The sequence below is a fragment of the Camelus dromedarius genome, chromosome 5, assembly GCF_036321535.1.
Source record: "Camelus dromedarius isolate mCamDro1 chromosome 5, mCamDro1.pat, whole genome shotgun sequence".
Classification (NCBI taxonomy): Eukaryota; Metazoa; Chordata; class Mammalia; order Artiodactyla; family Camelidae; genus Camelus; species Camelus dromedarius.
Window position 1 is genome coordinate 9,338,972 of NC_087440.1, and position 27,901 is coordinate 9,366,872.

Sequence of the window (27,901 nt, forward strand, 5' to 3'; positions counted from 1 at the left end):
TCTAGAAGTGAATTTTTTTTAATTAATGTATAGTCAGTTACAATGTGTCAATTTCTGGTGTACAGCTAGAAGTGAATCTTTAATGAAATTAACCTCTTAATTTTTTCCCCATTTGTCACCTTGGAGGTTTATTGTGTTTCCAAATAGTATGCAGATTTGAAGAGCTGTGAATTGTTAGGAAATTTGTTAAGTGGAATGAAAAGAGAACTAGACCAGGACTCCAAGAATTACAGATCTTAACTTAGGGTTGGGCACAGTTGTGTTTCTTTGGGCTGAGCAATTCTGGAAGCCATGGTGTGGTGGAAAGAGCAGCAGCCTGCGTCAGAGCCATGGTGAGAACCTGCTTCTTTGGACTTCTAACCTCCCTCAATTTTTTCATCTTCAGTAGAGATAATAAAATCCTGTCATTAGGGTTGTTGTAAGTATTTAATGAACTACTGGAGACTGTTCAACTTGGAGGGCTAGAACTCTTAGTCATCTTTATCTCTCCTGTGTCTAGAAATATCTACACATTTAATGAATACATTATACAAATGAATACGTTATGTTAAGTATGTTAACAAACGACATATGAAAAACTGTAAAACGTGCAATTTCAAGGTCATCATATTTGTGCTCAATACTTTTGTATTAAGTGCTTTTACAGAGGTAAGGTAATTTTTCCCCTTATCTTAAAAAGCTTTCAGGAAAAGACTCCTTCAACCCAGGCTCACTGTATTATTAAATCAAGGAAAAAGCAAAGCTTTGAAATAATCTGGAACTTAATATTTAAAATTGCAGATCTACACTCACTTAACCTTGTCTGTGATTATTCAAATGCCAGGCAGTAGCAAACCAGTTTATCATTGTGTTTGTTCTAAACTGACTGACTCATAAGTTTAGAAATTTTTGTGGTTGTGCCATAAATTTTATAGAGTAAAATATCTTTGTGTATGCTTTGAGCTTTCATTGTCCAAAAATATTAGTTTGGGTTTCTCAATAAAATTTTTAAAAATGTCTTTGTCTATATTTTCCCTCCTCCTTTAAACCATATCTTACAAATCTTCTGAGAAGTTGACTTGAATAATTTCTTAAGCCATTATTCTCCTTGCCATTTTAATATAATCTTCATTTCCTGTATAAAGAAACCAAGGCTCTTACGAAGTTCTAGAGAGACCAGTTTGAAAGTTATAGGTCTTTTCCCTTTGCTGAGCCACAGAGCCTCTCCAGCAAAAGGAAAGAAATCTGACTTGGATTTACACATGTAACTTGTTTAACGCACCAGTTGGTTTGGTCAGTCGTTGCTCAGTTTGGAATCTGACTGTAAATTAGACAAATGCTTATTCCAGCACACTTCAGGTTTCCCTGTGAGGTCACTTATGCCTCTGACAGAGAAACTAGTATCCAAGGCCTGATGATTGTCCGTTTGATCCACGATTTACTTTTTTGAGATATTGGTCAGAGGTTGGACTCTAATACTTTCTTACCCTCAGTGTATGGTTTATATATATGTGAGACTCTCTGTCCTCCCTTCCTTGTTTGGCTCTCTCACTAGTTGACAGGTTCAGTAAAGATAAGAATTATATTTAATCTCTGGATGATATTGAGGTAAAAATACCATAAAGGAAATTCCTGAATTGGAGGTGAGGCTGGACTGCACAATAATCAACGGTCTCGTACCTCTTCAAATTCCGTACTTTAACTATATGTATACCAGCAAGCAGATAGAGAAAGTATTACTACCATGGTGCTTCCGTGTAACACTCCACCACTGGCTGGCTTCCTGCACTTGTCTCACGGACCCCATTCTGTTGTCTGCTCCCTTAGATCTTTATTAACAACGAGTGGCAGAACTCAGAGAGCGGCAGAGTGTTCCCTGTCTATAATCCAGCCACAGGAGAGCAGGTGTGTGAAGTTCAAGAAGCAGACAAGGTACGTCCGTCTTAGAAAAAAAAGTTCCCTATGAGATAAGTACCTTGAGACAGCAAAGCACTAAACATGCTCTCCAGACATCACCACTGATGTCATTAGTCACTTTTTGTGAAAGCAAGTGGTTCTTGCTTTATTTGCAGCATTGCCTCTCTTCACTTGTGCCTCTTCCTCTCTAACAGGCAGACATAGACAAAGCAGTGCAGGCAGCCCGCCTGGCTTTCTCTCTTGGTTCAGTGTGGAGAAGGATGGACGCTTCAGAAAGAGGACGTCTGTTGGATAAGCTTGCAGACCTGGTGGAACGAGACAGGGCAGTCCTTGCAGTAAGTAGCCTGACAAAACATCGAGTCTTTACCCCTAGCTTACCATTCCATTGAAATCTAGATTCCTCAGGCTTTCTGAAAATATGAGGTGAAGCAAGCCTGGGGAACAAGCTACGGGGTTTGGCTTTTGGGGTCACATGGGGAAGTGGAGGACCAGCTGAGTGTCTCTTCTTGCTGAATTTTGAAGGACAAAACCATAGCTTCCCATGACTGGAAAGGACCTTCCTGCTTTCCTTGTCCCCCTTCCTCCCATCCTCAGCAAACAAAACAAAACAAACACAGTCAAGCAACAGGAGACTCATCATGCTGCTTGCAGGAAACCAATACCAAATGACTCTTTTGGCAAGCAAGCAGGACCAGTTTTACCTCTCCAGAGTTAGCCCTCTTGACTAAAGAGAAGCCTTCAGAAGCAGAGGGCATGGCGTGGACTTCCCGCATACTTCTGCTCCCTTTGTTATTCTGTCACTTTCTACAACTAGTTAGCAGAATGAGCATTATGATCATTTTCTCATGTAAGGAACTTCCGCTCTCATAGTGGTTTGTTGTCGCTGCTGCTGTTTTTAAAGTAGAAGTCAGTTTCTCGGAGAATACAAACTTTGTAGAAACCAGGGATCTTCACCTGCATGACCAGCAGTTGATCAACTACGACCTAGGGCATCTTTGTTCAGTCAGGGCATTCAAGCCATGGATGCTGTGTCCTGCTCTCTGGTTGGGAAAGCAGGACGCTGTTGGGTTTGCTTTGGGAAGGGACGGTTTGGGCCCTTCCTCAGTGTCTTTTCTACCATGGCTCTCCCTCCTCCAACCCCCTTGGGGATCTGTTTATAGTGTGGGAACCAAAATGAATCATTAATGGAGGTGGTTTGGAACTCTTGCCACATATAACATTAACTTACCTATAAAAACATTTTCTAGTTTGGTATTTCAAAGAATACTGTTTCCAATGAGGTGTTTATACATATTGGGAAAAAGTGTTTCATGGTGAAGTAACTCCTTAGAGATTCACAAGACATTGAGCATATTAAAGACTCTGAAAAGCCCTACTCAGTATTTCTCAAGCCTTTTGGAACCGCAACACTATTTTTCTGGCTAACCTATCAATATTGTGCGAAATAGAATTCTTTGGAATACCTTGGGGGAATACTGGTCTATATGCTGTCTCTTCACTGGATTATGATTTCTTTGAGAGTGAAAACTGTATTTTGCTCCTTTTTTTTTTTTTTTTTTTTTTGTAATGCTAGCACAGTTCCTGGTACATAAGTGGTGATTGGGGCATGTTGATGGTCTGTAAGTGTCTGTTTAATTGAGTTAAATTTGTACAATATTTGCAACATTAGATTAGCAGTATTTACTAGATAATGATGTAGTTCATTTCTGTAGTTACATTTTTATGTCATGAAATTCAGATGCCATCCATTTTCTGACATATGTCTCACTGTGGTCAAGTCCTTTTCCCCTACTTTTAAACATTCTGAAGCCATGCCACGAGAAGGTTGAGTTTTAATGAGTATCCTCTGGAATACAGGGGAGCTTCTGACCAGAAAACTGAAGTTACTGCTGTACCCAGGTAAACACAGTTGAAAATAAACCTCGGGCTGGCGACTCTAAGGTGAGTTTCACTGGTGTCAACAGCTCATAGGGATGAACCATTTAGGTAGCCCAGGTTCTGGTTATTGACTGCACTTCAGTCTGTGCTGCCTACACCTTGGCTCTGGGCCACCTGCGTGGAGAATGTAACACTCATCTCATGGACGTATATTTATACTAGTTTAAACTTTTTAGACTATTTAATCTGAAAAGAACTGGGAAATAATTTGATTCCCTGTAATGGTGAGCCAATACACAGTGATAGGTCACATGATATTATAAATAGAGTCCCATCTTATACACATAGTAAGTGGATAAAGTCAGAGTAAGTAACAGTATTTTCATGTCATTGAATGGAGAATATTTCAGTTTTAATTTTGTCGCTCAAATACTTTTCATACTAATGTGTGTTATAAAATGTCTTTGAAGAGAAGGACATGCGGTTACAAACATAGGTTTTTATTTATTTTATTTGTTAAATTTGTAGCACCTTCAATATTTCTCAAGTCAAAATTCTCTTTTCTCATTTTATTGTGTTCTTTTATAATTCTTTTTGTTACCCTATTTAGGAACATGTCGTTAAAATAATAATGTTTGTAATCTTAAACTGCTTAATAAGTCTAACTCTATTTTTATTAAATGGACCAGATACTTCATTCTTAATAGATAATGGTCGTTAACATAAATATTTACAAAAAACCAGCCCTCAAGTTGTTACAGTACGAGCTTCCCGAGAGGAGACCTTGTTTATGTGCTGGTAATAAATAAACTCACTGTGCACTGTGGCTATTCCATTTCTCAGCAGGGGTCTTGGCAGCTGTGGAGAACATTTTATATTCTCATCAATTGCATAAAAGCCCATGTCCCTGCTCCTCTTTATAGATTCAGATTACTGGTGTAGACTCCAAAAAATCCCCATACAGCTCTGATCATTAATATAACAGAAGCTGGTCTGACAAGCAGAACACTTCTTTATCACCAGTTGTGTTTATATTTTGGGATGGTGGTTACTGGAAACACAGACACAAGAACATGCACATATATATTCGTTGTGGTTTTTACTGGAAACTAAACTAAATGAGTGGTACTAAAACTCTTTTCATTTGGGAAATCAGAGTTGACCAGGTATGCATCATTATTCTGATCCATTTGTATTCTCACTCCTCCTTTTGCCTTCTGCTCCGGAAATTATTTAGTGTATCACTGGAACGTTCTCTCCATTTCTTTTCCTACAGACCATGGAATCCCTAAATGGTGGCAAACCGTTCCTGCAAGCTTTCTATGTGGATTTGCAAGGCGTCATCAAAACCCTTCGGTATTATGCAGGCTGGGCTGATAAAATTCACGGGATGACCATTCCTGTAGGTATGTGAAATCCAAGTACATTGAAAAGAGAAACTGAGGCTCCATCAGAAACACAATTCCACCACCAAACACAGATAGCAGTCACATGGAATACAGATCTGAGCACACTTGCAACAGCTTGAACTAAACAACCAATGAGACAGAATATGCCACTAATTCTAACAATATCCCTATTTCAGTATGTAGACAGTTCACATATAGGTGCGGGGGCAGGACACTTACATCAGTACGCCAGTCAGCTGACGAGCAGGTATGCGATTGTCAGCTACAAAGTGCTCAGCACTGTGCTGGGTTAGGGGTGTGGAGAGGCGTTGAGTGTGGGGAAGTTACACTGACACTTTTTTTTTCTTTTAAGATCCAGGTTAGGAGACAAAACCAGTAACACAAAACAAAGATCTCCACAGGAGAGTTACACTTATGTGCTAAGTCGTGTGGCTTGGCCTGTCAGTGCTGTAGCCCTTGAAAGAAAAGGGGAAGTATCCACACAAGGTCAGTGGAAAGGTCTGGAGCTGAGCATGAACGCTAGCTGTAACTAATGCCAAATGCAGTGCCTTCACAGCAGCCCCGAGGGCAGGCACCGTTATTAACATCCTCAATGACAGAGGAGAAAGCCAAGGGCTAGAGACGTTAATTTTCCTGATTCACCACCAAATAAATTGTTGAGTCAAAACTTTGACATCAGTGCCTGGTGTGTGTCTTCACTAGAGGATCCTGGGAAGAAGAGGTACTATGACAGGACAGGGGCCACCTGAAAGAGATATGAGGACATTGGCAGTGGTGAATAGATAGAGAGAAAGAAAATACATGTTTGTGAGTGTGCCAGGTACTCTACCCATGTTCTCTGGAAAACAGCTTGCTTTCTGTGCGCTCGTGAGGAAGAGTGGAAAGTGCTGCTGGGAACTACGGAATGCCCAGTTCGGGCCTTCCGAGGCTGAGGAGGATTGGTTTGCCAGAAAAGCGGATGGTTGGTTGATAGTGTGGATGGCTTAGAGCAGTGCTTCTCGAACTTTAACGCACACGCATATCACTTGGAATCTTCAAGTGCAGATCGAGGGTGGGGCCCGAGTTTCTGCATTCTTACCCAGCTGCCAGGTGACGTCTGTGCTGCTGGTTCTCTGCCTTGAGTAGTGAGGAGAGGCTTCGGAGACCAGCACTGACCAGGTGGCCATTGTGATGCCTCATTTAGGCAAGAAGAAAAGAAGTCAGAGTGGAGAAGGGACAGAAGTGAGACTCCAAAGGACTATTTTAAAATCATCTCCGTGAGTGATGGCGACATGTGGAATGTTAGTCTTTAGAAAATGGTTGTCTGGTTATAGGGACTCTTCTCTGCCATCCAGAGGGTTCCCATGCTCAGCAGACTCAGAAAGATGGAGATAATTGCTCTTAGGGAATGTCAGAGTCTTAGTTCAGTCCTGGCTCTGGGGTATCACAGAGCTGCTGTTCTCCGGCCTCGTGTGTAGGATTGGGGAGTGGCCTCAGTGAGCAGAGCTGTTATTTAGTATAAGCCTGGGAGTTAAAACCTTTGTCAGAAACAGGACATGTGTGACACAACATTGTAAAATAACTATTACTCAATAAAAAAATGTAAAAAAAAAAAACAAAACAGGACATGTGTCAACCTTTTTAGGTTGGCCTCTCCTGTTTCAGTGTAGAAAGGAAGTTACCAGAATCAAAGGCCCTGGTTCTTTTGCTCCCCACCGCACCTGCCATTTCACTGTTAAGACAACAAATATGTTTCAGGTATTTAAACATCTTTTCAAATAATGTACAGATATCTGAGAAATAAGGTGAAACAAAAGACTGTACACATAAATTTCTATTCAGCTCAACAGTGTCTTGGTTTTCGTTTGCCTCCTTAGGAGAGAAGACCTTGATTGATTAGATAAAGGTTTATTGGAATTTCTGATACTGTTTGACACTTTGCTGTTACTTTGGCCGGAGAGGTGGTTGATCCATAAGCTTCCATAAGCTTTTCATCTCATGCTCTTTGGAGATTTTGAGGATGTTGACCTAGGAGTTAGAAATACAGGGCTTTCACAGTAGTCTCTCCCACCTTTGCTCGTAAACTGGTGTCCAGCCAAGGGAAAAAAAAAATGAGGAATTCTCTTAAATGCTAAGTAATTTTTGTTTCCCTGATTTTTCCTAAAGTGCATTTAGAAGGATACCAGGGTGAGTGACTCTCCAGGGAGTCAGAGCTGTAGGCAGAGCTCCTACGAAGCTGGGGGTCTGGGGTGGGAGAGCTTTCCTTGTGGTCCCTGAAGCAGGTAAAGGAAGGATGGAGATAAACGTGAACTTGGCAGCTTTCCTCTCTGTTCCAGTTTTAGATACATTTGGGCATGCCTGTAGGCTGTTGAGAATTCATCTCACAGCCCCTCTGGCTACTTTAGTGCTTAGGGAATCTAGCTGGCTCAACCAGGGGGGTCAGAGTGGAAGATCAGGGAAAGGGAGGGTCATTATTATTCACTTACTTATTCTCAAATTTGTTCAGTCTACTTGTGCTTTGTCATTTGTAACTTCGTATTTTAATATCAGTTTGATTTTTGTCAGTATTCTTGTCTGTATTCATTTTTGTCTTGTCTTTGTATTTTTGTCTGTATTCATTTTTCCAATGAAATCTGGAATATAAGAAGGTTGTTAGTCTTTAATCATGGGATCTTTATTATGTTACATGCATTTCCCTGTGAAACACTCTAATTTGTTTGAAATTATAACATAAAGGAATAATATACTTTATATTTGCATAACACTTGAGAGTATAAAATGCTTGTTCACATATAAGATTTATGTGATTCTGTGTGTGATCCTGTGTGACAAGTTAGATTTTAAAAGGTATTGTACCCATTTTACAGGTAAGAAAATGAAACACCAAGGGTTTAGTGTCTTGAACAAGGTCACATGCGAGTAAGTGGCAGACCTGAGATTCAAGCCCAAGTCTCTTTCTGCCCAAGCCATGCCATTGTTGACCCCCTTGTGGAGACCTGTTCAGCAAGGCAGGAAAGGGAAGACACCAGTCACCCTGATGAAGCATTTAACCCTCTGCAGATTTTTAGATTAACATCCAGTGGATTCTCATTATTCATTGTAGTTATGCTCTGTAAAATTGGCGTGGACACTGAGTTAGTGAATGCTGAGCCATTGCTCCTAGAGGAAGTACATGGATGAAAAGCACAGTTCTGTCTAGTCACCCATAAAAATAAACCTGGAAGTGTTTTTTTTTTTAATTTTAAAATATAAAACTGCTTTGTTACATTGAGTTATAACTCCATGGTTCATCCAGCTTAGTATCTCTAACACTAAAGGATAAAAACCAGAAAGAGTGGGAAGAATTAAGCTCTTGTCTCTTGGACTCCTTTCCACTTAGGAAGCCTGCGGAGTCTGCCTTGTCATGAGAAGAGCTCTTCCTTCACCTGCTCTACCAGGTGTCATCCTCAGTCTCTCAGTCATTCACTCATTCCTCCGTATATTCATTCATTCAGCAGATTTTTTTTTTGTTTAGAGCACCTGCTGTTTCATGTCCTTGGTTAAGCACTAGGGATACAAAGGTGAGTAAATAAGATGCTTGTAGAATAGTAAGGAAAACAAACAAGTAGACAGGGAAGTGTAACGTAGTGTGGCTTATTCAGATATGGAAGCATGAAGTTCGCTGGTTCTCCATAGCAAGGGCATCTCACCCAGTATTAAGGCTTCCTGGAGAAGGAAGTGGGATGTACCAGATGATATCTGAAGGGCAGGTAAGTGGAGATGGAGACAGGGCCATCACCAGCGGTGGTAATAGCCTGTGCGAAGCATGGAGGGAGGAGAGTACCGTGTGCTGATGGACCTGAAAGTGTATCCAGGTTTAGAAGACAGGGAGCTCTGGGCCTGGGGAAACCATGCTACAAGTTTTATTCCACAGTAATGGTGAGTCACTGGATTATTTTAAGTAAATGAATGCCTTGATCAAAATTGCATTTTAGAGACTTTGATTACATAGTGGATAATCAATTGGAGAGAGCAAGTATGTACTTTCTCCCCTCCCCCCGAGGCGTGGCTTCCCTCTAGAATATTTGGGAGGAGAAGGAAAGAGTTGTGACACGACCACTTTGGAGCTGTCCCCCAAACAGCCGTTTCTCCCTCTGAATTGAGAGATTCTCCTATCCCTGTCCATTGCATCCCACTCAAGGCCCACAGTTGGGTGTTATCGCAGAATCATGAAATATCACTTTGATTCACAGGGGTCTGATGTTCTTCCCTGTGCAACGTGTCTGTTATTTCCTGCTGTGGTACTCAGAGGAGCCGTTCTTTCTGACCATAAATCCTATGCTTGACCCTTCTGCTACAGCATCTCCTAATGACGATGATAAATAACAATCATCGCTATGATTTATTGTACGCTTTCTCTGTGCCCATTATATTATCTCTAATCTCATAGCAGCGCTCTAGGGGAAGTATTATTTTCCCCATTTTGATTATTTTAAATCTATATCCCAATTCTCTGCTCCTCTCATGTCCACAAACTCCTTGTGATAGAGGAAGGAACAAAGCTTGTTTTCAGTTTACTGAAGAAGGAATGGAGGTTAATTGATTTGTATTACTTATGATTTTTCTTTGTAACAAGTGCTGATTTTATTTTTTGATATATAAGCAGAGAAAATGTAGTACATGCTTTAAGATGAATTCTGACATAAAAATGGCCTTATGATACATTAGCATATAGGAAAAGTTAGAAAAAACTACCCAGGCCATCTGTAATTATTTATCCACTTCACCCCCTTCCAGTTTTACCTGTTAAACTAAAGAATAGGCTAAAAATGTACAGAAATTGTCTCAGATCCTAACTAAGGTTTTGCCTTCAACAGCTCGATCTAATGTAGTGTTATCAACAGAGGACGCATATGGTGAGGTCTTATTTATTGTTCACTCAGAATGAGAATAAGGAGCTGTTTGCTCTGCCCACCTAAGAAGAACCCCAGGGTAGTTGGAGTTACCTGAATTGATGGTGACAGGAGATCACATGGTCTGCTTCACATGTAACCTCTTCAAGAGATTAAGGCTGAAGAAGACGTCAGGGATCCCTAAGGCCAGTCTCCTCATTTTTCAGACAAAGAAACTGAGGTCCAGAGAGATGAAGTGACTTTTTTTTTTTAAGATGGTGTAATGGAGGAGTGGTAGAGCTAAGATACCTTCATAACTGACTCAAACATGCAATTCAACTTCTGAGAGGCTACCAACAGACTCATGGGAGGAATAATGTTAACACCACTGTATATAATACAGAGTCTCCAGTGTTGGTGTGGGCATTTACAGAGTTTGTCAGTATAGCTGTAAAATGTTCAGTAAGGTCTGTTCAGTCTCAGAATACATAGGAATCTGCTAGAGGACATAATGGACTAGTTGAACATGTAGTTGGTCTAATTGTTTAATATCCAGGGTCACCAAAAGGGTTACTAGCTCCTTGAAAGGTAATTTTGTACACAGGTTGGAGATTTGAAGATGGCCATCCATTCACTGAGTTGTGTTATAGATTCTGATGCTATTAAATAAACTCATTTTTACTGTTACCAGGTATGTAAAATTTGCTACAGTTCTTGAAATACTCTTAGTATTGTAATTGGGAGCCATTTCTTGAGATCCAAATTTGATAAATTTCCCCTCAATTTCTGGCACAGTTCAGATTTTTCTGACTTTATTGACTATACATATTACCTTATCATATGGTTTCTAGCTTGTGTATAGGTTGTGTCAATGCCAGATGTTCGTATGAGAATAATAATTCTGCCAAAAATATTTTTTAAGCAACTATAAAATCTGCTTTAGGAAGTAATGTTTACCCCGAAGGAATAATCCAAATAATTAAACTGTCCTGATTAACCAAGTAATTACTGTCTCTTCTGTGTCATTTCATGAGCCCCCATCAGAGAACATAGAACTGTGGCTCAACGTTCACAAATACGGAAGAGATTTTTCTGTTACTCAGCTCTAGGGACAAAGCTTCTTTTTAAGTAAAATTCTATAAATGGCTCAATCTGTACATACTCAGTAAAATTTGATCCATAGCTCAACCAAGTTCATAGTAAAATAAAGATTTTAGTTGTAAGAGTTTTATATTCTTCATAAGGCTGTAATCACTCAGGTAAAAACACATCAGAGAAGTTGTGTCTGGATGTGCCTTAAAATAACCCCCTTTTAAGAGTAGTATCTGTTACTCTCTATTTTTTACTTTCTTGAGTGAAATGGAAAAGAGGCTGAGAGGTAAAAAGTCCTACACATGTGATTTAAGTATTTGTGTTTTGGTGTCTCATCTCTTCTTTAGTTTACTCCACCATAGTTGTATTCTGACTTGTTGGCTCAGAATGTGATATTCAGAACATTTATTTGGCATTTTCATCAAATGTGGTCCTTCGTTGCTGAGTGTGCGCTCTCTCTGTAATGCCTTGTGTTTGATAAGAAGACCTAAGATCATTGTAGCCTAAAATAGAGTATTTGAGTTTGGTTGGAGATTTTTTCCTATGTCAAGCTCACGTGCTTTATGGCACAAAGCTGCAGAAATGAAGAGAACAGCCTTTTAAATCATCTTGCCATGTCTGGAGAACATTATTAACATAAAAGATGGGAAAATGGGCTGTAATTTTTCTTCTAGGCAGAGAGGAGTGCTCGTTGTATATCATCTTAAGGATGGAGGAAAGAGAGAGAAGTAACACTTGGCCGCCTGTTGGAGTCGACTTATCCTAGGGGAGGAGAGGCACTCAGCCCTGGGCTCCCCCGCCTGAGGGGAGGGCTGCTCCGTTGTGTTCTCTTTATAACTTAAGATACAGGAGACTCTGTGAGTTCTCTGTGTCCACATCCCACATCCTCAAAGGGTCATCTTCACTCTTCACAAAAGGGTTGTCTTTTTTTTTGCTATTTGCACTCATTGACCTTATACTCTGATTCTGTAGTTCATGATATCCATCTAACGCCAACACCTTATTCACAAAAGAGCCTTTAATATGTTTCTAAAGGAAATGAACTTGAGATCTGGTGACCCAGATTCAAGTGTAGGAGCCACAACTTAACCAGTTTATCTTTGTAGACTTAAAAATCTCTGTGCCATAATTTCTCACAATTATAAAATTGTGATAATAACACTTGCCCTAATTTTCCATAGTGGTGGTGTGCACGTAACAAGGCAAGAATGTGAAAATATTTTGTAAGGTTCTGTAGATGTATATATGTTTTTGTTCTTATTTTACTATTTTAAAAGTGTTTAAACACTTTGTTTAGATTCTCCTACACTTCAGACTCCTTCCAGGCAAAAAGTAAATAAATAGAACTCAGCAACTGTAGGTCATCTTGATGCCCGTGGACTCCCCTTTACCTGCTTGATCCCTCTGAACCGTGCTATTGGAGTGTGGTCTGTGGATCAGAAGCACCGGGCCCACATCACCCTGGGAGCTTGTAGAAATGCAAACTCTTAGGTCCTACCCTAGATTTAAGGATTCAGAATCTGCATTTTAACAAGATCTCCAGGTGCTTAGTGTACACATTTAAATTTGAGAAGCACAATACGGCATACATGTGGCACTGGTACATGCAAGTTGATTCTACACGTTAAATAGTAAGCATGTTTTATTTTAATTATTCAGTTTGAAGAATATTAGAAGATAATATTGCTAGTTCAGGAAATCTGTTATTTCATAGATTTTCCTTAAGGTGAGGCTAACAAATAGCTATCTGTTACAGATTTTTTTTAAAGGTGAGTTAATTTAAGAAATTGTAAGTAAGAGAGTAAGCTATTATTATAAGTAAGTAATATAATAATATTATTATAAGTAAGTAATAGAGTGAGCGATACCACTGAGCTCAAGGTCTGGGACCCTCTCTATCTCTTTCACTCAGTGCTCTTTTAGGAAGAGTTCAAGCACCAAAATACCCTTTATTTCTTTATTTACTGCTTAGAGGAACTTAGATGGAAGATTCTTCAGTTCCTTTTTGTGCCAGCCTTTGGCTAAATGTCAAGTCTTTGAACAGTTTATCCAAGAAAATTTTCATTCCCCATAACTCAGTTCTCTTGAGATACAATTATGGAGTGGAGTTCAGTTCTTGAAGTTAACTTTTTAAGATTTTCCCACATTTTTTCTTCTCCGTTTCATTTCTTAAGTAACTTTCAGAATTACATAAGTCATACAACTGAATTCGTCAGTATTTAGAGCGTAGGGGGAAATGCTTTACGAATTACCATGCTGTGCTTGCGCCAGTGCCCTGTGAACTTTCTCTGAACCATTGCAGTTTCCCACACGTGCTGCTCAAATACCTGTGTCGTTTCTTCAGCTCATATTCCCATTTTTCTCTCAGCTCATTTGCACTCCATCCTAATGTTACATTCTGGTTCTGTTGTCTGTGGTTAATACTTGAATCCATCACCTTAGCCAAATTGCAGAGTTTACTTGGGAAGAATTTCCTTCCAAATGAAGCTCCTTTGTAATTGATGAGCAGTTTTGCTCCCCATGAAAAAAACTTTTCCAAGAAGAAGCCTAATATCGCATTTGTATCTTCTGGGAAAAATGTGAAACATTAAAAAGTATTAATAGGAAAATAAACTTTACAGAGATTTATAAATTGAAGAAGGGTAGCAATTTGCACTATTGTAAGGAAAGACATCTATAAAAATTCTTGAGTTGTCTGTATACAAACCTAAGAGTTAATTTGAATTTTAAAATATTACTCAAACTTCTTGTCCCTCTATTGACAGTTTCCACATTCTGGCTGTTTTCTTGTGGTAGTGGAGATACATTCTAAAATAATTTCCTTCCTGCAGTTTCTGAGCACTACCTACTTCCTAAATTCTTCCATTTAAAGTAATATACATGAAACAAAGTTGGGAGACAAGTAGCTGATTAGGGAAAGACTTTACTTATACACGTGACAAAGGCCTAATTTCCTTAATATACATAGAGTTTGCTAAATTAGCGGCTAAAAAGAATAACCCAGGTAGAAAAATGGGAAAGGATATAAACCTGAGGAAAAAATTTTAAACAGCCAGTAAACATGAAAAATATTAAACCTGTATATCATTAAAGAGATCAAAACACGTTGCCAGTTTTCACCTGTAAGGTTGACTAAAATTAAAATGATTGAAAAACTCTAGTGTTAAAGGGTAGGAAAAAAATCATGTTGTTGGAATTATGAGTTGTGTGATTTTCCTGAAGGTTGATTTGGCAATGTTTATCCAAATGTGAAATGCCTATATACTTTGACCATGAAATTCCACAGATATGTAGAGATATATAAAATGATAGTGTTACAGCATTATTTATAATACCCTGAACTGAAGGCAGTTTGTGTGTCCCTCAGGACAGTTTACAGTAGTACTGTTATTTATTGAGCCAGTGGAATAATACTCAGTAGTTCGAAAAATGTGTAAGCTTTATATGGAAAAAAAGAGGGGGAAAAAAACAAAGTATAGAAGACAATGGATAATATGATCTCATTTTTTTTCTTAAGAGAGAGGGGATAAAAGCACGCTACTGTATGTGGGGAAAAAGTTCTTTGAAAAGATGCATCAGCAACAGATGGCTGTTACTTCTGTGCCCACTTCGATCCCCACCCCTAATTGTAATGCTCTTCTTGAGTATTAACTAAAGAGTCTGCACTTTCCCTGTGGAACGGCTTTTGAGAGAGAAAACAAATACCAGTGAAGTGATCAAAGGGTTGGCACTTGAGGGAAAAACAAAGACCCAGTACCAGAAATGAAAAGCTGTCTGCTAAAAACTAGACGTTCTTCAGTAGTTCAGTTAGCCACCTAAAATAATCCAGGTAAACATAATGGTACTTTCCTAAAAATGAATTAGGTTTGGATTTCTTAGGTATTTATTCCAATTGCCTGTTGCTCCTATAAGGAACATAAGGTTATTAAATCATCTTCATTTCCATGGCTAGCTTGAGGGTGGAGGCTTTGGGTTATTGATGGAATCTTCTTTGAAGTAGACTTTTGCCTTCTTGAAATAGGCCTAAACATGCCTGGGTTCTCCCAGTGCCTGGAAGTGTACTTGGACACTGGGATTAAGTTATGAAATAGGTCTTACTTCTGTTCCTCACCTTTTCCAGTCACCTAGCATTTTCAGTGTACCCAATAGCATTTTACTTACTTTCTTTTTTAGTACTTCAGAAAGCTGTTTAAAATTTTGAGGTATCTCAGTTTTTAACTCAGTTAACTGTGCTACATGTAAGTATCGCTTTAATATTTAAAGTAAAATTTAGTACTTCCTGGTTTCCTGGGTCCCATCCCTGCCTCGCCCTCCACCGCAGGACCGCATCTGATATCATAAACGAGGTCCTCTCATCAGTACTCTGTTCAGGTGTCTGGGAACCATATCTGGAGAAACCCGTTGCCAAGTGATAGCTCTCCTACAAGCTTTCATACATGGCTGAGTAGGAACCATGAAGAAAATAAAGTTTTTTTTCAACTTTATTTCTGCTTTTTGCTGCCATGCACGTTCTCCTTCTGCATTTTTTTCTTCTTGTCTGAACTCTCTGATAGTGACATGCTCATTTCTTTCAGATGGAGACTATTTTACCTTTACAAGACACGAACCCATTGGAGTGTGTGGACAGATCATCCCGGTAAGTGTATCTCCTCACGCCTTGTATTTATTTTCTCTTGAACCAGTTCTCTTAAGGATACATAAAACATGGACCTCAGCGATGTGTGTTTTCCATTACTGGGGGAAAAAAAGCCCTGAGCTCATGTTGTTGACATATCTTTAACAGCCTCCCTGCAAATGCTTATTTGAACAGGTTAATAGGGTTTCAGCTCTGTTACCAGGAGTTGAGTTCTCAAGTCATGGAATTCTCATGATTAAAATAAGCAAAGCAAAGCCCAGTGTATTAATAACCTGCCCTTGGTTATGGATGTCCAATCTGCTTATGGAAAATTAATGCTTTGTTATATTTGCTTGTTTATTTTTTAGAACTGTGACTCACCATTTTTCCAGGCATATTGTTTTATATGGTCTTTTAATCCCATTCTTTCCCACTGTTTCTTTTCACAAAAATCTAGATAGAAGACTCTACAGAAGACACAGCAGTACAATTAACGTCACAGTCATAATTGAAACCATGCCGGGCTGTTATGTGTCTTGTAAAGGGAAATAGATGTGGTGCTTAGTGTTTGGATTGGAACATTAAACATTGTCTTTTTCCTCTGTCTCATACACAGCCTTGGCACTACACAAAACATCATCGAGTCTTCCAACAGTACTAGCTAATCGTTCTGGCAGGGACTTCAGGGGAGGCTCAATTTGAATTACAGTATGGACAAGAAGTTTTCTCTTCTCAAAATACAGGAGAATAATTCAAGCTAATCTTTGGTTTTGGGAGCCAGAGATTTTTGAGAAGTAGTCATTTATATTTAATGATCTACAAGCTCTGGGTTACTGTGAAATTTATTAGAGAATGAAAAGGGAAGATGAGAGGTTTGGTTTAAGTTCTTCTGCTCCTAAACCACCTGAGGAAATCCCAGTTGGATCAGAGTGGGGATGAGGTCTGTCACCTTAATGGCAGGAACTCAAACCTGCTCTTCTTGCCCTTCTCCAGACTCTGGGAGCTGCAGCTTTCACTGACAGGACAAGAGCCGCTTGTCAGCCAGCTCCAGCTCAGTTACTGCGCTCCAAGATTTATATACTGTAGATGGAATTAAAACATCGCTGTGGACTCCCAAGTTTATAAACAACTAAGGGGAAAAGAAATTGGGTGTTTGGTGAAGGCAAGACACTTGTATATTTTTGCAAGCTTGCCAGGGCCAGTGAGAATCTTTCAAGGATGGCAGCTGAGACGCTTCAGGCAGAAACACACTGTGGTCGGGGGCTGAAGCCAGGGGACCAGGATTTCTGTTTTCTGTCTTAATGAAATTATCAACGACACCTGATAGTACTAAGGCTCATGCCTGCACTTATGACAATACAAGCTTAATATCCTTTTAAAATCCACTTAAACCATTTTAGGCCCCAATTCAGATACTCACATATATTTTTTTTGCAATGGCAAGAAGGCCAACTAAAATTTTTGTGTACTCATCAGTAGATATGCACTTTATTTTTGTAATCATGTGTCTCGTGACAACACATGTATGTTTGTACGTAAAGAAAAGGTACTACCTTGAAGTATACACTGACTTCTAGTTCTTCCACACTGAAGAGCTTTCATACCAGTCTGATATCCTGGTTTAAAAATCACAAATGCAACAAAAAATTTCCATGCACAGAATTTACTGGAACCAAAGTCTAATTTTAAAAACATATAAAATAACAACAATGAAAAACCTAAACAAAACAAAGAAAAACAGACTCCCTTTTCACCATGAGATTTCTTTTGGTGGGTAGCTGGGAAATAGTAATTTGCTAACCAGAGAGAAAAGGAGAGATTTTCATGGTCGATCCTATTCTATTCTTAATGAAGTAATTTAAAAAATCCAAACATCTATACTCTGTGGTGGGACAAGATTTATGTTGAGGACAAGTCTGAGAAATCTGAGAAGTCACAGGTTGAAAACAAAGTAATAGAGAAATATTTTTCCATCTATCAACCCTGAGTTTTTCACTTTCAGTGGAACTTCCCCCTGCTGATGTTTGCTTGGAAAATTGCTCCAGCTCTGTGCTGTGGCAATACAGTAGTTATTAAGCCAGCAGAACAAACACCACTCAGCGCACTCTACATGGGAGCCCTCATCAAGGAGGTAAGTGAAGCCAACTTCAGGGGGTCTCCCACTCCCTTCACGGTTGGGGCCTACTGGAGCATATCCGATTTAACGTGCTTCATCAGCTTTCACAAGCCACGTTTCCTCCAATTCTGTTTTGTTAGGCTGGCTTTCCACCGGGAGTCATCAATATTTTGCCAGGATACGGGCCAACGGCCGGGGCAGCAATAGCTTCTCACGTTGGCATAGACAAGATTGCGTTCACAGGGTCTACTGAGGTAGGTGCCTGAGAAACCATGGCTTGAAGAAGAGTCCTGTAAATGAGTAGAGGGTTTAAGAGAAAATTGGAAATGTTACCCATAGGCTGAGCACTAGAAGAGTAGTGAGTACCCAAGGTCTCAAAGGGTAGTGTTGGTATCATAGCTAGAACACTGATGAATGTCAAAGTCAAGGTGTACATTGACCATTTGATGCCACAAATCTCTGAGCCTTTTTGTATGCCATTTTGTAAACCCTGTCCCAGGAAAACAAACAAAACCCTATTATATTTTAAAATAAAAGGAACATATATCAGAGGCAAAAACAAACTCACTCTCCTAGAAGAGACTGTCCTGAAGCTGGGGTTCTGAACACTTTCTTGAATCAAGAACAATAATGGCAGAAGCAAATTAAGAAGCTAGAAATCTAAATTAATCCCTGATAGAGATTAAAATGGAAACACAGCTTTCTCTTCTCATTATATCACCAAATCCTGTAGGTGCAATTTGCAGCTAACTATGCCCACGAACCATTTCTTTTTTGTTATATTCATTAGTTTGTTTTATTTTTTAGATTCCATATATAAGTGATAACACAAAGTATTCAGTTTTTCTCTTTCTGGCTCGTTTCACTAAACATAATACCCTCCAGGTCCATCTATGTTGTTGCAAATGGGAAAACTTCATGTTTTATTGCTGCATAATATTCTATTGTGTGTATATATCACATATTCTTTATGCATTCATCTATTGATGAACACACTTAGATTGCTTCCTTACCTTGTGTATTGTAAATTATGCTGCTGTGAACATTGGGGTGCATGTATCTTTTCAAATTAGCGTTTTCATTTTCTTTGGATATGTACCCAGGGGTGGAATTGCTGGATCATATGGTATTTCCATTTTTGATTTTTTGAGGAACCTTCATACTGTTTTCCAAGGTGGCTGCACCAATTTACACTCCCAGCAGCAGTGTATGAGGGTTCTCTTTTCTCCACATCCTGTCCAACATTTATTATTTGTGGTCCTTTTGACAGTAGCTATTCTGACAGTATGAGGTGATAACTCATTGTGATTTTGATTTCCATTTCTCTGATAATTAGCAATGTTGAGCATTTTTCATGCATCTGTTGGCCACCTGTGTGTTTTCTTTGGGAAAATGTCTATTCAAGTCTTCCACTCATTTTTTAATCAGGTTGTTGTATTTTTTGATGTTGAGTTATATGAGCTGTTTATATATTTTGGGTATTAATCCTTTATTGGTCACATAATTTACAAATATTTTCTCCCATTCAGTCGATTGTCTTTTCATTTTGTTGATGGTTTCCTTTGCTGTGCAAAAGCTTTTAAGCTTAATTAAGCCCCATTTGTTTATTTTTGTTTTTGTTTTCTTTGCCTTGGGAGACACCCCCCCCTCCAAATTACTATGATTTATGTCAAAGAGTGTCCTGCCTATATTTTCTTCTAGGAGTTTTATGGTTTCTGGTCTTACATTTAGGACTTTAATTCATTTTGAGTTTGTTTCTTTATGTGGGGGTGAGAAAATGTTCTAGTTTTATTCTTTTACATGTAGCTGTCCAGTTTTTCCACCACCACTTATTAAACAGACTGTCTTTTCCCCATTGTATATTCTTACCTCCTTTGTCATAGATTAATTGACCATAAATGTATGGGTTTATTTCTGGGTTGTCTGCTCTGTTGCATTGATCTACCTGTTTTTGTGCCAGTATCATACTGTTTTGATGATGGTGGCTTTGTAGTATAGTCTGAAGTCAGGGAACATGCTACCTCCAGCTCTGTTCTTCTTTCTTAAGATTGTTTTGGCTCTGTGGGGTCTTTTGTGTTTCCATACAAATTTTAAAATTATTTGTTCTTGTTCTGTGAAAAATGCCATTGGTATTTTGATATGAATTGCACTGACTTTGTAAATTCCCTTGGTAGTATGGTCATTTTAACAATATTAATTCTTCCAATCCATGAATACAATCTATCTTTCCATCCATTTGTGTCATCTTCAATTTCTTTCATCACTGTCTTATAGTTTTCCGAATTCAGGTCTTTTATCTCCTTGGTTAGGTTTATTAGGTATTTTATTCTTTTTGATGTGATTGTAAATGCAGTTGTTTCTTTAATTTCTTTTTCTGATGGTTCATTGTTAGTATATAGAAATGCAACAGACTTCTGTATATTAATTTTGTATCCTGCAACTTTGCAGTATCATGGCCTTTGTTAAGTTGAGGTATGTTCCCTCTGTACCCACTTTGTACAGAGTTTTTTAAACCATTTAAAAATACGAAAGCTGTTCTTTGCTCACAGATGGTACTAAAATAGTCAGTAGGCTAAATTTGGCCAAGGGGCCATAGTTTATTGACTCCTGACATAGAATCATGAGTCTCCTTAGAGGGATTTCTTTTAAAATATTACTACAGAATGTCTTGGATTCAGATAACAGAGATGATAAAAAAGAGGGATTGATTGTTTCAAGTAGAACTTCATGGCATCACCGTTGAACAAAGGATGTTTGCAGGCCTAGAACCGTGCTACCTAATAGAAATAAAATGAAAACAGCATTTGTAATTTAAAATGTACTATTAACAACATTAAAATTTTTTTAAAGTGAAATTAATTTAAAAAATATATTTTATTTAATCTGGTATTTCCAAAATATTATCACTTTAACTTATGATCAGTATTAAAAATCATTGTCACAGTGTTTTGCATTCTCTTCAGTATGAAGTCTTAGAAATCTGGAATTTTTTTACATTTACATCACATCTCAATTCAGACTAGCCACTTTTCAAGTGTTCTATAGCCATGAGTGGCTGGTAACTCCCATATTGGACAGCACTGGTCTAGGGTCTTGATTATATCAGTTAATGGTACTTGGTTAAACTGACTCATGTTGAAAAATTTCATAAGAGATTGACTAATAAACCTAAGTGTTAATTTACAGTTAGAGATTATTGAGTCTTACGTTTGTCAAGAGTAATCTTGTTTGTTTCTAAACCTTTTATTCTGTTTGTTATAGTAATTTTGCAATTTTAATGAAATGTTTAAACCAAAATGTATAAAAGGGAATTATTCTTCCTATCTAAGTCTAATGCTTTGAAAAGTTTTGCTAAGGGCTCATGCTAAGAACAACTGCAGTAATCTAGGCGTGGGCAAGACAATTGTGAAAGATTGGGGGAAAATACAAATCTAGTTGGAGTGTGTATTTAGATTGCTTTGCAAGTGCTTTAAAATCCTCACTCCGCTTTAAAAAAATCAACCAGAAATCTTAAACAGTATTTTAGGGATATGGTTTAATCAGAAAGGACAGGTGGACTCATAATTAAAATTTGGGGTCCAATATCCAAAGATAGGAGAATTATTGTACATATTTTTTTAAATGAAAAGGAAATATTTAAAAGTATCTTTCCCTGCTTTAATGTTTTTTCAGTTAACCAACCACTGCTCCTGATTGAGTTAAGAGGCTTCTGCTGTATAATTTGTTTTAGTAAAAATTAGGTCATAATGTATAAAATGAGATATAACACCTTGTATGTCAGAACCTATAGATCTTCTTCATTCTTTTTAATAACTGAGTAGAATACTCTTGTATCAATGTAAAATAGTTCAATTAATCCTCATTAATATACACCAGATTTAAAAAAATTTTTTTCCTATTATATAGAGTACTAAAATAAAAGTCCTTGGAGACTCAAGACAAATTTTGTGTGTGTACACACACACACATGCATATACATATAAGATAGCCTGTTGGCTATGTTTTAGAAGTGAAATCGCAAAGTAAAAGGATACTTATACTTTAACTTGCCTATTACCAAGAATGCATTAGAGTGATGATTTCATTTATAAGATCTCTATATGTATTAAATATGTTCATCTTCTTTCTCTTGTAGAATTTGCAGATATTCTCAGTTGTCATGTACAAGCTTTGAATTTGTTTGTAGTTATAGCTCTCAGTCTTTCTCTTAATGGCTTCTGGGTTTTCTGTCATCTTTAAAGAAACTCCTTCAAGATTATACAAATGGTCCTTAGCTTTTTATTTTGGTATCTTTTTAGTTTTGTTTTTGTTGAGATCTTTAATCCCATTGGAACTTATTTTCATGTATAATGAAAGGTGAGGCCTAAGTTTACTTTTTTAATAAGTGAGTGTTCAGTTACTTCAACACCCTTTGTTAAGCAGTTTACCCTTTTGCAGCTCACTTGAATACAACGTCCACATTATATGATAAATTTCTGTATATATACATGTTTCTGTTTTAGGACTCAGTATTTTGTCTATCCTCCCCCACCCCAGTTTTATTGAGAAATAATTGACATACATCACTGAATAAGTTTAAGAGATACACCACGATGGTTTGACTTACATATATTGTGAAATGATCACCACAGTATATATATATATGTGTGTGTGTGTGTATATATCTCATAGAGTAGCACTAGACATCATATTGTACATCACATACCTAGTACTCATTTATCTTATAACTGGAAGTCTGTACCTTTGCCCACTTTCCTCCTATGCTCCTTCCTCTTATCCTACCCTCTCCACCTCTGGTAACCACAAGTCTGAACTCTTTTTCTATGAATTTGTTGGATGTTTTAAAAAATATTCCATGTGTAAATGAGATCATAGAATATTTATCTTTCTGCCTAACTAATTTCACTTAGCATATGCCTTCATCGTCCATCCTTGTAGTTGCAAATGATAGGATTTCCTCATTTTTTTCTATTTTTAACATTTTGTTGATTGAGTTACAGTCATTTTACAATGTTGTGTCAAATTCCAGTGTAGAGCACAATTTTCCAGTTATACATGAACATACATATATTCATTGTCACATTTTTTTTCGCTGTGAGCTACCATAAGATCTTGTATATATTTCCCTGTGCTATACAGTATAATCTGGTTAGGATTTCCTCATTTTTAATGAGTGAATAATATTCTATTGTGTGTATATACACACTTTTTTTTTATCCATTCATCTGTCATGGACACTTATGTTGTTTCCATGTCTTGGCTATTGTAAAAAAGTTAAAAATAAAAATAAAATGCTGCTGTGAACATGGGATGCAGATTTCTTTTTGAGTTAGTATTTTTGTTTCCTTTGGCTATATTCCCAGAATTTGGATTGCTGGATCATATCATGGTTCTGTTTTTAATTTTTGAGGATCTTCTATATTGTTTTGCATAGTGGCTATATGATTTATAGTCTCATCAGCAGAGCACGAGGGGTCCCTTTTCTCCACAGCCATGCTAGCCTTTGTTATCTCTTGTTTTTTTTGATGGTGAGCTTTCTAACAGGTGTGGGGTGATATCTCTTTGTGATTTTAAATTGCATTTTCCTAATGACTAGTGATGTTGAGCATCTTTTTTATGTACCTGTTGCCTATTGTATATATTCTTTGGACAAATGTCTATTCAGGTCCTTTTCCCATTTTTCAGTGATAAATTTTTCAGTTGGGTTGTTTTTTTCCTTTTGAATTGTATGAATTCCTTATATGTTTTGGATATCAACCACTTTTCAGATGAATGGTTTGCAAATATTTTTTCCCATCCTGTAGGTTTTCTTTTCACTTTGTTGATGATTTCTTTTGCTTGCAGAAGCTTTTTAGTTTGATGTTGTTCTGTTTATTTAGGTTTTATTTTATTGCTTGTGCTTTAAGTGTCATTTCCAAAAAATCATTGCCAAGACCCATGTCAAGGAACTTTATTTCTATGTGTTCTTCTAGAATTTTCATGGTTTCAGGTCTTACATTAAAGTCTTTAATTCGTTTGAATTAACTTTTGTGAATGGTGTAAATTATGGATCATTTTAATTCTTTTACATGTGAATATCCAGTTATCCAGCACCATTTATTGAAGAGACTATCTTTTATCCATTGAGTATTCTTGGTTCCTTTGTCAAATATTAGTTGACTGTATATGCTTGAGTTTATTTATGGGTTCTCTATTCTGTTCCCACTAGTCTGTTTATCTGTTTTTATGCCAGTATTATACTGTTTTGAAGACCATAGCTTTATGGTATAGTTTGAAATCAGGAAGTGTGATGCCTCATGCTTTATTCTTTCTCAGAATTTCTTTGAATATGTGGGGTCTTTTGACTTTTATATACATTTTAGGAGTGTTTTTCTTCTGTAAAAGATGTCTTTGGAAGTTTGATAGAGATTGCGTTGAATCTATAGATGGCTTTTTATAGTGTTAACATTTTAACAATGTTAATTCTTTTAATCCTTGAACATGGGATACCTTTTCATTTATTTATCTTTTTTGATTTCTCTCATCAGTATCTTGTAGTTTTCAGAGTAGAGATATTTAGAGTTAAATTTATTCCTAAGTGTTTTATTGTTTGTGATTCTATTGTGAATGGAATCTAGTTCTATATTTCTTTTTCAGTGAATTTGTTATTAGTGTGCAGCAATGCTACTGAGTTTTGTATTAATTTTGTACCCTGCAACTTTACTGAGTTTATTGATTAGATCTAACAACTTTTTGGTTGAGTCTTTAGGATTTTCTGTATATGAAATCATGTCTTCTTCAAATAGAGACAGTTTTTCTTCCTTTTTTTTTTTTTTTCCAATTATGATACCTTTAATTTCTTTTTCTTGCCTGATTACTCTACCTAGGAGTTCCAGTACTATGTTGAGTAAGAGTGGTGAGAGTGGTCACCCTCATATTGTTACTAATCTTACAGGAAATCTTTCAACCTTTCACCATTGAGTATGATGATAGCTGTGGGCTTGTCATAAATGACCTTTATTATGTTGAGATATATTTCTTCTGTGCCTAAGTTGTTAAGAGTTTTTATCATGAATGGATGTTGAATTTTGTCAAATGCTTTTTCTGCATCTATTGAGGTGATTATTTGATTCTTTTCTTTCATTCTATTAATGTGATGATTGATAGCTTTGATTTGTGTACATTGAATTATACTTGCATTCCAGGGATAAATCCTGCTTTATCATGATGAGTAATCTTTTTTGGTGTGCTGCTGACTTTGTTTTGCTAGTGTTTAATTGAGAATTTTGTATCTATATTCAACAGGGATATTGTTCTGTTGTTTTCTTTTCTAGTAATATCCTTTTCAGGTTTTGATGTCAGAATAATGCTGGCCTTATGAAATAAGTTTGTGAGTGTTTCTTCTTCAGGTTTTTGGAGGAATTTGAGGATTGGTGTTAATTCTTCTTTACATCTTTGGTAAAATCCATCAGTAAAGCCATCTGATCCTGGTATTTTCTTCACTGGGAGATTTTTTTTTATTATTAATTCTGTTTACTTATTAGTAATTACTCTATTCAGATTTTCTGTTTCTTCCTGATTCAGTCTTGGTAAGTTAAATGTTTCTAAGAATTTTTAAAATTTCTTCTTGGTTGTCCAGTGTGTTGGTAAATAGTTGTTCATAATAGCCTCTTGTGATTCTTTGAATTTCTGTGGTATCTCTTGTAATATTTTCCTTTTTCATTTATAATTGTATTGATTTGGGTCCTTTCTCTTTTTTCCTTGTTTAGCTAAAGATTTGTCAATTTTATTTATACTTTTAGAGAATTAGCTCTTATTTTGGTTAATCTTTTTGCTGTTTTTCTATTCTTTATTTCATTTATTTCTTCTCTAATCTTTATGATTTCCTTTCTTTTGCTAACTTTGGGCTCAGGTTTTTTTTTTCTTTTTCTAGTTCTCTGAAGCATAGAGTTAGGTTTATTTGGGATTTTCCTTGCTTTTTAATGTAGATGTTTATTGCTGTGAATGTCCTGTTAGAAGTGCTTTTGTTGCATCTCATGAGTTCTGGTATGTTGTGTTTCCATTTCCATTTGTTGTAAGAAACTTTTAAATTTCTCCTATAATTTCTTTCTTAATCCATTGGTCATTCAGGAGAGGGTTGTTTAATTTCCACTGTGTTTAAATTCCATTGTGTAATTTCATGTGTTCATGAATTTTCCACTTTTCTTTCTATAACTGATTTCTAATTTATGACATTATGATCAGAGAAGATACTTGGTATGATTTCAGTCCTCTTGTTTTGTAGCCTACAGATGGCCTATTCTAGAAAATGTTTCATGTGCACATGAGAAGAATATGTAATCTGTTTTTGGATAGAATATTCTGTATGTGTCAGTTAGGTAACTTTGGTTTATAGTGTTCAAATCTGCTGTTTCCTTACTGATTCTCTGTCTGGATGATCTGTCCATTTTTGAAAGTGTGTTATTAAAGTCCCTTACAGTTACTGTTTATTTATACTATTTATTTTATAACTGTAATATACAGTTATCTGTATATTACCATCTATTTTTCCTTTTAGCTCTTAGTTTTTGCTTTGTATATAAGTATGGCTACCCCTGCTTTTTTTTTTTTTTTTTTTTTGGTTACCACTTGTTTGAAATGTCTTTTTCCATCCTTTCACCCTCAGTCTGTATGTGTTTTTAAGGCTAAAGTGAGTCTCTTGTAGGTAGCTTATTATTGGATCTTGGTGTTTTGGGGTTTTTTTTTTTGAATCTATTCAGTCTTTGTACGTCTTTTAGCTGAAGAGTTTAATTTATTTACATTTAAAGTAATTATTGATAGGTAAGGATTTACTATTGCCATTTGTTGTTTCTGGTAGTTTTGTTGATCTGTTGTTCCTTGTTTCTTATCCTAATATCTTTTATTGTGTTTTGATGTCTTTTGAAACCAGTCTGCTTTGACTCCTTTATCATGTTATTTTGTATATTTACTACAGGATTTTTCTTGCGGTTTCTTAAGGACAGCTTCACTGAGTATAGAGAGAATTGTTTTCTTTCATTATTTTGAATACATTGTCCCATTCACTCCTGGCCTGAAAAGTTTCTGTTGAAAAATCCTTAAGTAGTCTTATGAGGGTTCCCTTGTATGTAATTTTTTTCTTTTTCTTGCTACTCTTAAGATCCTTTTTTTTTTTTTTTTTTTGTCTTTTACTTTTGGTCATTTAATTATAATATGTCTCAGTATAGCTCTATTTGGTTTCATATTATTTGGGAACCTTTGGGCCTCGTAAATCTGGTTATCTGTTTTTCTCCTCATGTTTGGGAAGTTTTTAGCTGTTGTTGCTTTAAATATACTTTCACTTCCTTTCTCTTTCTCTTCTTCTTAAATTTCCATAATGCAAACATTGTTTCTTTTCACTGTGTCCCATAATTCCTATAGACTTTCTTCACTCTTTTTCTTTTCTTTTTTTCCTCTTGATTGGGTGTTTTCCAGTGTCCTATCCTCCATATTGCTGATTCTTTCTCCTGCATGGATGAGTCTGCTTTCAAAACTCTATTGAATTCTTCAACTCAGTTGTTATATTTTTCAACTCTAAGATTTCTGTTTATTTTTTTTACAATTGCTGTCTCCTTGCACCCTTGCAAACCTCTTGCTTTGTTCATGCATTGTTTTCTTAATTTTGTTATTTGTATTTTCTTTTAGTTCACTAAACTTACTTAGGATTATTCTGAATTCTTTGGCAGTTCATAGATACCCATTTTTTTTAAGAGTCAAGTATTGGAGGTTTATTAGTTTTCTTTGTTGGTGTAATATTTACATGATTTTTCATGATTGTTGGTTCCTTACATTGGTATCTGGGCATCTGATTAATTGGGCTCCTCTTCCAGACATTCTGTTTGCTTTGGCAGAGACAGTTCTTTACTAGTCTGCTCAGTTTGGGTTTCTGGGTGTGTCTGCTGGTAATGTCCTTAGGCAGACATGGCCTGCTATTATGGTTTATTTTTGGGGTGAGGCAACTATCTGAGCTCTGAGAATGGAGATAGGGGGTGTGCTACTGTTAGCTTGGTTCCCTGCGTAAGTGAGGCTG

At 36.9% G+C, this 27,901-nt stretch overlaps 1 protein-coding gene across 2 annotated transcripts in view; it reads left to right on the forward strand.

Moving 5' to 3' along the window:
* The window catches only part of ALDH1A2 (aldehyde dehydrogenase 1 family member A2), a 267,478-nt gene that overhangs the window by 202,146 nt on the left and 37,431 nt on the right, over window positions 1-27,901 (forward strand). For both annotated transcript variants that reach the window (XM_031452991.2, XM_010979564.3), the window contains 6 exons: window positions 1,807-1,911; window positions 2,091-2,231; window positions 5,051-5,180; window positions 15,700-15,761; window positions 17,743-17,871; window positions 17,997-18,110. In XM_031452991.2, coding sequence (XP_031308851.1) covers window positions 1,807-1,911; window positions 2,091-2,231; window positions 5,051-5,180; window positions 15,700-15,761; window positions 17,743-17,871; window positions 17,997-18,110 — 681 coding nt within the window. The remainder of the gene's footprint in view (window positions 1-1,806; window positions 1,912-2,090; window positions 2,232-5,050; window positions 5,181-15,699; window positions 15,762-17,742; window positions 17,872-17,996; window positions 18,111-27,901) is intronic.